This window comes from Zophobas morio, unplaced genomic scaffold (genome assembly GCF_036711695.1).
Source record: "Zophobas morio isolate AGI-343-1 ecotype UQ-CSIRO unplaced genomic scaffold, CSIRO_AGI_Zmor_V1 ptg000081l, whole genome shotgun sequence".
In the NCBI taxonomy this organism is placed as follows: domain Eukaryota; kingdom Metazoa; phylum Arthropoda; class Insecta; order Coleoptera; family Tenebrionidae; genus Zophobas; species Zophobas morio.
In genome coordinates this window covers 726,848-737,227 of record NW_026972186.1, presented here as the reverse complement: position 1 = coordinate 737,227, position 10,380 = coordinate 726,848, and the positions used below count along the sequence as shown (strand labels likewise).

Here is a 10,380-nt window from a genome sequence, read left to right as displayed (position 1 = left end):
AGTTTTGCCGGAAATCGTGATAAACCGTTTTCTACCCTTAAAAGCTTCCCCTCTTCCACTTCCCGACCTCAGATCGCCCGTAAATTATTTTTCCTTTTATTTTTGTTATATGTTCTTCCTTTTCCAATGGGTATCATCCTGTTCTAATTTTTTTTCACTTTTTACCATTTTCAAAGGCTTCGGCACTGGTCTATTAGTGTTTTATATCTTAAAGGCTATGATAAATCCTCATGAGGGCCCTTAGGTCTTCTTTTTAGAAACCTTTGAAACAATCTCGGTGGTTCTTAGTGTTTTGTTTGTGGAAGTATGTATTTGAAACAATTTCGTAGACTCTTAGGGTTTAATTTTGTGAAGGCAATGAAAAAACCTCAGAGGGGCCCTAGTGTCTCATTTTTAGAAGCCTTTCAAACAATCTCGAAGGCTTTTCTTTCTAGTACCTTTTGAAACAATCTTGGGGACCCCTAATGTCTTATTTGAGGAAGTTCTTGAAACAAAATACGTTTCAAAGTGTTTAATTTTTCGAAGGCTTCTAAAAAAACCTGTCTTGTTTTTGGAAGCACTTGAAATAATCTTGGGTATTCCTAGTGTTTTGTTGGGGAAAACATTTGAAACAATCTCGGAGGCCGCCGGTGTTTTATTTTTTGAACACTTTAAAAGATTCTCGAGGACTCTTAGTGTTTTATTTTTTAAAGCCTTGGAAAGTATCTCGGAGGCTCCAAGTGTTTTCTTCTTTGAAGGTTTTGAAAAAATCTCAAGGAGTTCTAGTGTTTAGTGTTTTTTTTTAAGTTTTGAAAGACTCTCGAAGACTTCTACTGTTTAATTTCGAAAGGTTTCGAATGAATCTGAGAGACTCCTAGTGTTTTATTCTTTCAAGGCTTTGAAAGATTCTTGGGGTCTTCTAATGTCTTGTTCCATGGAAATATTTGCAACAATCAGAGGCCCTTAGTGTTTTATTTTTTAAAGGTTACGAAAAAAACCTCGAGGGCCGCTGGTTTCTCGAACGTCGGGGATCTCTTGTGTTTTATTTTTTGAACGCTTTGAAAGAATCTCTGGGACCCCTACGTTTTATTTTGGAGGCTTTGAAAGAGTCTCGGGGCCCCTGGTGTGTTATTTTTGGAAGAACTTGAAAGAACTCTTGTGAATGAAGTCTAAATTTCTATATGTAGATTTGTGATAAATATTTATAATTCCCGGATTTACTACATTTCCAGTAGGTAAGATATTCACATAAAATCAGCCACCTCTCTATCGGACTCCACTTCTCTCCTAGTATCTCGCCGTTTCTCGCGGAATTTATATTTCCAATTTGACATTTACGCTATGCAAATCGGTGCGCTCCGGTATCATTCCGGCGGCCACAAATCTGGCGGATAACGCGGCCGCTGCATTCTTCTCCGATTCCTCCTCGAACTTCCTCGTGCAGCGCATAAGTCCATCGAAATGAATCGAAACGCGCGGATTAAGCCTCGTTCTCAGTCCGCGGCGCCTGCTCGGTCTCATTTGAATAAGCCCCTCGGGCGACGTGCGCTTCAACTATGATGTATCAACATATTTTAATATTTAAGAACGTAATGAGCTATAATTTTATGTTTTGCTTGAAAGTGAGTGTGGAATTATTGTAATTATGATTAATGGTCCTCAACTTTTCACACATTCTCTTTGATCGCGCCTAATTTGCCGAAGATATTAATTTTAACAGATTTTATCGACGTGAGATGTTTTAAAGTACCGAAAACGACCCAAAAGCGATGGTGAGATATGGTCACGATCTGGGGAATTTTTGAAAGGTTTGCGTCGGTTTTTTATTTTCGTGATTAGCACTAGAAGAAACGTGAAAGGACTGAAACAAGGGTCGGCTCTCGACCCGAGTCTCTTCGCGCGCCGCACCAGCGACATCACGATAAAAATCCCCTATAGGAATGCAGAAACAGGGAACACCCAACCGTGTCTAAGCAGCTCTGGGACAAAAATCCCCCGATCTACATTTATCCCGTTAAGTGACATTCGCTAATGCGTCCGCCATGTTGATCCACTAGAAATCCATACAAATGATCGCAAGTGTTCGCGTCAACCCTTTTTGCTCTTGCACTTGTTATAGAATCCGCCGCATAAAATAACCGAATGACACGCGAAAAAATCATCGGATAAGTGCTCTCGTAACCGGTAGAAGTCGCGGCAAGCTCCTATATTACGCCGCCTACGCTCATTCTTCCACTGCTGCCATCCGTCAACTTCACCACCCGCTGTTATCATTTGCAACCGATAATTACTCTAAACGTGGCAGCACTGTCGAACGGTGCGTGCTGGCGATTTTTCCCCGGTACTAGTTCCTGGTGCCCGAGATTCCCACGAAATCGCACAAACTAACACTGCGACGCTATGGCGGTCTGGAATTAGCCCGAAACAAAGTAATGTCTTCATATCCCCGGGTTCCTCGTACCCGTAAAAAGCTCGTAAAGCTCGCCTCGAAAACAATAATCATCCGCTTTTTACGAATGTGTAAATAATGAGCGCGTGTTGGCGAGGAAGCCATAATATCGCACCTCCTCGTTATTTCGTCATAAATTTGGACGGTAATAATGGCACGGGCGCGCTGGTTCGACCCTTTTTGGTGGCCGATGGGTCTGGTTATAAAAACCACCAGCTGGCTACAATTACGGCTCGGCCCTCCTACATAGTTTCGAATTAATATCTAATTTCAGTAAGGCACAAAAAATTATATGAATTCTATTAGGAGACTACCATTAGGAATTTTGATTAAATTATAGGGCGAGGGGGGCTCTTTTTCAAATCGGCAGCTCGGGGTTAAACAAATGGGAGGTAAATTGATGCTTCGGTTCGATAATATTTATTATCGCTTTGTTACACGATTGGAGAGCATTTCAGGTTTTGTTTCTTCGACACTACAATAATTAAAAAATTAAAGCCGGCTTTACCTCATTTATAATAAAAACGTTTCGGTGAAGACACCAGGTGGTAGAGAAGTCCCGTTGGCGCCTTCTTGGCAGGCGACGACTCAATTCCATCCCTTTGACGGGTAAATTGAAAAATCGCGACGAATTAAAAGCATCATTTAGAATCGAGATTTCACGGAGACGCTCATTAAATTTTGGCGAAAGGGGCCGACGAGGGAAATTAATGACCGTGGATAGGAGCATGGTGGTCTGAGAGGCTGAAACGTGTAAAGTCCATGTTGTACAATCTGGGACACCGAAAAAACCAGCCCGGAATTTCATTACTGTTAAATTAAACAAAGGACCAAATTAAACAAAGACTAGAGAACAGAGAAGAAAATCTGTTCAACTACTAAATTACTAATCTCATTGTTTATTCTCTTTGGTTTAGCACCACTTTAATTAAAAGAATGTCTACATTTTTGTTCCACAACCAACTGCATTGTTTAAAATTTCGCAATGTTATGCAACCAGCAATACTTCCATATGAGCAGAATTTTAATATTAGAACTTAATTACGTTCAAATTAGTTTACATTTCCCTATTTCTATGGTGTAAAAACACTTAATTGAAAAAATGTGTGCTCATTTTAGCTCATACGTTAGAAAAAATGCGTTTGTTTATCTAAATATAACAATAATAGCAAGATAATAAAACAATAGTACTTTGGAAATTCCAGTGATAAAATTTTATAGTGTTGTAATTACCAATAATTTGCATTTTTTGATGACAAGACCTATTACTCAGCTCTTACGAAGTAACCCCCATTTAATAAGGCCGTTACAAGATAAAATAGATAAATTGTATATTTTTTAAGCAAATTTGCTGATAAATATCTTATCGGAGTTAATGCTTTGTTATGTGTTCTAATTCAGTTAGTTTATTGATTTTGTAAAAGTTGGTGACAATTTAGTTCTCCAATAGTAGAAATATAACTGTCTAAAATGTTAACACGTGGACCAGTTAAATAAGCTAATCAAAAGTAACACTCTTGAAATATTTTTAATCAGTGTTCTTAAGGCAGGTGCACAGTGAGCACATCATGAGAGTATACAGAGACGATGGCACTTGGTACACACCACACCTCGACGACGACGCTTTCGGATGGAACTTCAACGACATCAACATCCAGGAAGACGTTTACAGCGACATGAAGTTCAGTGTGGAAAATCCAGAAAGTGTAGATCTTCCTGGCGAACGAAAACGACTTACAACCCAAGACATCGACATGCAAACACCACGCAAAAGCCAAATCATAAATTTGATCAATCCGTGCACGTTTGAAAGCAGAGCTTTGCTTTCCGTAGTCAACCAGTCGCTGCTCACAACACTCGACCCAAGCATGATCAGAACAGATCATTTTGTACAAAGTAGTGCGTACAAGATGTACACTGGAGACTCAGACGGACTGATTGTTGAAGAGATAGACAACTACAACCGCTGCAAAAACCACAATTTTTCGCTGCTGATGGACATGGTGTTGTCGGAAAATAAGTGCGATGTGAAGGCTATTAGTTTTGATAAGTATGGGGAATCGAACGGTGACGAAGTGGATTCAGGGAACAACTTCAGGAGTGAGTGGGACAACCGAAAAATGCAGAGAGTGTATTCCTTGAATCATGACTGCGACATGATTTCTGATCAAATTGTGAAACTATCGAGTGAAACGCGGGTCAGCTTGAAAACGATGTCTGAATTAAGAGCAGTTTTTGAGGTAATTTGATAAAGTGGATTGCGTCTTGTATGTCATTTTTTTTAGGAAGAAAATAAGCGAGTAGATCAATTGATACAGGATGCGCAATATATAGGAAAGGAGCTCCGGGAAACGAAATTCCTGGACGATTTAACACACCTTCTTACTGGCCAACTGGAGAAAGTTGTACTCAAAGAGGCTTCGTTTCGTATTTTTCTGCGACCGGACGAGGGCGAAGAAATGAACTTAATAATATAAATTATCTATTATTTTGAATCGTTTTACTAATTTTACTGACCTTACCCCCACCCAGCACATTCTATAGGACGCAATAAAGAAGACTGTCACATAGGACCGGCATCTGCGTCATACACTCTCTCTATGTTATAGTGCGCCCCGCTCCGTTGTCGAATCGCGGCAATAATTCTTCAATTAGGTCCATCGCGCGATAACCATCGCGATAATCTCCGTTATTGATACGTTGTCACGTGTCCAGGCATGGCCGCGATCCGTCGATCGCCGTGTCGATAAATCCGGTGTATGCGTCGGCCCCACGTAACCGTATAATTAACGCAGCGCTAATATATAACGCGAAATATAATCAGCGCTGACCCTTAAAAGTAACCCCGATGGTATCTGGCGAAGCAGTTATGCGAATCAGGATTTATTTCGGCGAGATCCCAGCCGGCGATTGTTTCAACAGCACGTGGTAATAGTTTTAAAACGGCAATTTAACGGCAATTTTTTTCGATGAATCGTAGTTTCGAGACAAAGCCGTCGCAATTTTCACCTGTCCGATAGATCGCGGCCAATTTCGGCCCTTATCTGCCATCGGCCGCTTATTAGGATTGATTGGAGTTGGCTAGGCGTGAGCTGGGTAATAGATCTCGACACTTTTGCCGGCGAATTATCATATTGATGGGTTGGGTCTATTAAGGCCGCGCTCGGATCAGATCCGAATTTTTTGCGCCGGTTTTGGGCCGCAAGTGTCGCCGCGATTACCAAATCTAATTAATGCGCGATCGGATCTCGCGTACTAATTGGGCTCGACAATGCTCACTTGCGAATGGAAACGTACTACGTGCATTAAAATCTCTTTGTCGGGGCGTCGGTTCGGTTGGTTATCTCGGCTTAATTAATTATTCATTTAATGCACAGTTCATTAGCTTTGTGTTTGCGACATTACAATTACAAAGAGAAACAAGCTGGACTGATTTATTGGAAAGACACGGGATTATCAAAGGATGGCTTGCGCTAATTTATTACGCTTTAATAGGCTAGAAATTTATTCAAATGGAATCCTTTATGGGCGTTCTTGTTCTCTTATCGGGATGGTTTTGTCATCTTGTAACTATTTGTTTTGCATATCGCCCGACTAGAAAGAGCGGCGCAGATTCGGACATAAATTCCAGAGATGGAGATCCACTTTCCAAACGCACACTCAAATTCAGACCTCGATCGAGATTTTGGCACAAGCGAAAAAGCTCCATCTAGGTTACACACCCAAAAATATAGTACAGAATGAGCTGTCGAAAGCCATATTTTACCACTTCTAAGGAAAAAAACTATTTGTTTTACAATGTTTTTTCTACAAGAGAAACGAAGACAACAATATAGATTATACTTAAACCAAAATACTTACTGCTAGTAGTTTTTCGAGAATATTTCAGTAATATGACAAACTATATATTTAACGCTCTGGCTGAGTCACAACACCGACTAACAAAGGACCTACATAATAATATACTATGTACTTATTTTTAAAATAAAACACCTTTAGGTGCCAAGGATTCTTTTAACTTCCCTCAAAAACGACACAGGAAGGACCCCTGACATTCTTTTAACTACTTCCAAAAGCAACACAGAAAAACTCTCCCCGCCTATAAGATTCTTTTAACTTCTTCCAAAAATAACACAAGAGATTCCTGAAATTCTTTAAACTTCCTTCAAAAAAACATAGAAAAGGTCCTAGAAATTATTGTAAGTTTTTCCAAAAACAATATAAAAAGGGGCACCTGAAATTCTTTTAATTTCCTATAAACATAGAGAAGGCCCCCGAGATTCTTTTAACTTCTTCCAAAAACCACACAGAAAGGACCCTCGAAATGCTCTTAACTTCTCTCAAAAACAACACATAAAAGGCCCCTGAAATTATTTTTATATCTTCCAAAAACACAGAAAGGGCCCCCAGATTATTTTAAGTTCTTCCAAAAACATCATAAAAAGAGAGCTCCTGAAATTCTTTTAACTTCTTGCAAAAACAACACAGGAAGGGCCCCTGAGATTCTTTTAGCTTATCGCAAAAACAACACAGATAATGGCTACCAAGATTTTTTTAGCTTCTCAAGGAAACAACACAGGAAGAGCCCCCGAATTTTTTTTAGCTTCTCGCAAAAACAACACACTAATGGCTACCAAGATTTTTTTAGCTTCTCACGAAAACAACCTAGAAAAGGCCCCAAGATTCTTCTAGCTTTTTACGAAAACAACATAGGAAGGGTCGCAGGGATTCATTTAGTTTATCGCAAAAACAACACAGTAATAGCTAATAAGATTTTTTTTACCTTCTCAAGGAAACAACACAGAAAATGCTCCCGAGATTCTTTTAATTTCTCGCAAAAACAACACAGAAAAGACCCCTGAGATTACTTTAGCTTCTCGCAAAAACAACAGAGAAAGGACCTCCGAGATTCTTTTAGCTTCTCGTAAAACAACACAGAAAAGATCCCTGAAATTATTTTAGTTTCTCGTAAAAACAACACAGAAAAGGCCCCTAAGATTCTTTTACCTTCTCGTGAAAACAGCACAGAAAGGGCCTCTAAGAGTCTTTTAGCTTCTCGCAAAAACAACAGAGAAAGGACCTCCGAGATTCTTTTAGCTTCTCGCACAAACAACACAGAAAAGACCCCTGAGATTATTTCAGCTTCTCGCAAAAACAACATAGAAAGGACCCCCAAGATTATTTGAGCTTCTGGCAAAAACAACACAGAAAGGGTCTCTAAGAGTCTTTTAGTTTCTCGCAAAAATAACAGAGAAAGGACCTTCGAGATTCTTTTAGCTTCTCGCACAAACAACACAGAAAATTATCCCTGAGATTATTTTAGCTTCTCGCAAAAATAACACAGAAAGGGCCTCTAAGAGTCCTTTAGCTTCTCGCAAAAGCAACAAAGAAAGGACCTCCGAGATTCTTTTAGCTTCTCGTAAAAACAACACAGAAAGGGCCTCTAAGGGTTTTTTTAGCTTCTCGTAAAAACAACACAGAAAGGGTATCTGCGATTATTTTAGCTTCTCGCAAAAACAACACAGAAAGGGCCTCTAAGGGTTTTTTTTAGCTTCTCGCAAAAACAACAGAGAAAGAACCTCCGAGATTATTTTAGCTTCTGGCAAAAACAACACAAAAAGGGTCTCTAAGAGTACTTTAGTTTCTCGCAAAAATAACAGAGAAAGGACCTTCGAGATTCTTTTAGCTTCTCGCACAAACAACACAGAAAATTATCCCTGAGATTATTTTAGCTTCTCGCAAAAATAACACAGAAAGGGCATCTAAGAGTCTTTTAGCTTCTCGCAAAAGCAACAAAGAACGGACCTCCGAGATTCTTTTAGCTTCTCGTAAAAACAACACAGAAAGTGTCCCTGCGATTATTTTAGCTTCTCGCAAAACAACACAGAAAGGGCCTCTAAGGGTTTTTTTATCTTCTCGTAAAAACAACACAGAAAGGGTTCCTGCGATTATTTTAGCTTCTCGCAAAAACAACACAGAAAGGGCCTCTAAGGGTTTTTTTAGCTTCTCGCAAAAACAACAGAGAAAGAACCTCCGAGATTATTTTAGCTTCTCGCAAAAACAACACAGAAAGGACCCTCGAGATGATTTCAGCTTCTCGCAAAAATAACACAGAAAGGGCCTCTAAGAGTCCTTTAGCTTCTCGCAAAAGCAACAAAGAAAGGACCTCCGAGATTCTTTTAGCTTCTCGTAAAAACAACACAGAAAGGGCCTCTAAGGGTTTTTTTAGCTTCTCGTAAAAACAACACAGAAAGGGTCCCTGCGATTATTTTAGCTTCTCGCAAAAACAACACAGAAAGGGCCTCTAAGAGTACTTTAGTTTCTCGCAAAAATAATAGAGAAAGGACCTTCGAGATTCTTTTAGCTTCTCGCACAAACAACACAGAAAATTGTCCCTGAGATTATTTTAGCTTCTCGCAAAAATAACACAGAAAGGGCCTCTAAGAGTCCTTTAGCTTCTCGCAAAAGCAACAAAGAACGGACCTCCGAGATTCTTTTAGCTTCTCGTAAAAACAACACAGAAAGTGTCCCTGCGATTATTTTAGCTTCTCGCAAAAACAACACAGAAAGGGCCTCTAATGGTTTTTTTACCTTCTCGTAAAAACAACACAGAAAGGGTTCCTGCGATTATTTTAGCTTCTCGCAAAAACAACACAGAAAGGGCCTCTAAGGGTTTTTTTAGCTTCTCGCAAAAACAACAGAGAAAGAACCTCCGAGATTATTTTAGCTTCTCGCAAAAACAACACAGAAAGGACCCTCGAGATGATTTCAGCTTCTCGCAAAAATAACACAGAAAGGGCATCTAAGAGTCCTTTAGCTTCTCGCAAAAGCAACAAAGAAAGGACCTCCGAGATTCTTTTAGCTTCTCGTAAAAACAACACAGAAAGGGCCTCTAAGGGTTTTTTTAGCTTCTCGTAAAAACAACACAGAAAGGGTCCCTGCGATTATTTTAGCTTCTCGCAAAAACAACACAGAAAGGGCCTCTAAGGGTTTTTTTAGCTCCTCGTATAAACAACACAGAAAGGGTCCCTGCGATTATTTTAGCTTCTCGCAAAAACAACACAGAAAGGGCCTCTAAGGGTTTTTTTTAGCTTCTCACAAAAACAACAGAGAAAGAACCTCCGAGATTATTTTAGCTTCTGGCAAAAACACACAAAAAGGGTCTCTAAGAGTACTTTAGTTTCTCGCAAAAATAACAGAGAAAGGACCTTCGAGATTCTTTTAGCTTCGCGCACAAACAACACAGAAAATTATCCCTGAGATTATTTTAGCTTCTCGCAAAAAATAACACAGAAGGGCCTCTAAGAGTCCTTTAGCTTCTCGCAAAAGCAACAAAGAAAGGACCTCCGAGATTCTTTTAGCTTCTCGTAAAAACAACACAGAAAGTGTCCCTGCGATTATTTTACCTTCTCGTAAAAACAACTTAGAAAGGGTTCCTGCGATTATTTTAGCTTCTCGCAAAAACAACACAGAAAGGGCCTCTAAGGGTTTTTTTAGCTTTTCGCAAAAACAACAGAGAAAGAACCTCCGAGATTATTTTAGCTTCTCGCAAAAACAACATAGAAAAAACTCCAGAGATTCTTTTAACTTCTTCCAAGAACTACACAGTTCTTTAAGTTTCTCGCAAAATCAACACAGAAAGGGCCTGCTATATTGTTTTAACTTCTTGCAAAACCTTGAAAAAAAAAAAAACCTTAAACTTGTCCACGTTAATTAGATATCAGATATCTACATGTGATTATTATTTGCAATAAAAAAGGGTGAGGAATTTACAGACACAACATGAAAATAACAAACACAAAAATTCGTTTCTGACTAATAATCCTGAATTATTTCTTTGTCGAATTTGTTACAGAATTTCCTGACATATTACTGAATCTTGAAAACAAAAAAAAACAGTTATACAAAACTATCAGAAATGTTAACAAGTATCAAAAACAGCACCTATAAAT

The 10,380-nt window shown here is 39.2% G+C and overlaps 2 protein-coding genes across 2 annotated transcripts; both read left to right on the top strand.

Annotated features, from left to right (window-relative positions):
- The first annotated feature begins 3,838 nt into the window (after positions 1–3,838).
- Positions 3,839–4,923, top strand: LOC135144021 (uncharacterized). The gene is made up of 2 exons (XM_064075944.1): positions 3,839–4,668; positions 4,714–4,923. Exons 1-2 carry the CDS (start codon positions 3,997–3,999, stop codon positions 4,903–4,905), a joined length of 864 nt encoding a protein of 287 aa, XP_063932014.1. The 5' UTR covers positions 3,839–3,996; the 3' UTR covers positions 4,906–4,923.
- Positions 4,924–5,699: 776 nt separating this feature from the next.
- Positions 5,700–9,506, top strand: LOC135143974 (uncharacterized). Its single transcript, XM_064075877.1, has 6 exons — positions 5,700–5,763; positions 8,161–8,330; positions 8,386–8,647; positions 8,839–8,999; positions 9,065–9,326; positions 9,382–9,506. Exons 1-6 carry the CDS (start codon positions 5,700–5,702, stop codon positions 9,504–9,506), a joined length of 1,044 nt encoding a protein of 347 aa, XP_063931947.1.
- Positions 9,507–10,380: the final 874 nt, after the last annotated feature.

Excerpts from the sequence above, each read along its gene's own strand:
- LOC135144021 (XM_064075944.1), top strand. The coding sequence starts at position 3,997 with ATGAGAGTATACAGAGACGATGGCACTTGGTACACACCACACCTCGAC. Across the intron at positions 4,669-4,713 it reads AATTAAGAGCAGTTTTTGAG|GAAGAAAATAAGCGAGTAGA; the intron begins GTAATTTGATAA and ends CATTTTTTTTAG.
- LOC135143974 (XM_064075877.1), top strand. The coding sequence starts at position 5,700 with ATGCTCACTTGCGAATGGAAACGTACTACGTGCATTAAAATCTCTTTG. Across the intron at positions 8,331-8,385 it reads CACAGAAAGGGCCTCTAAGG|CTTCTCGCAAAAACAACACA; the intron begins GTTTTTTTATCT and ends CGATTATTTTAG. Across the intron at positions 9,000-9,064 it reads GCAAAAACAACACAGAAAGG|CTTCTCGCAAAAACAACACA; the intron begins GCCTCTAATGGT and ends CGATTATTTTAG.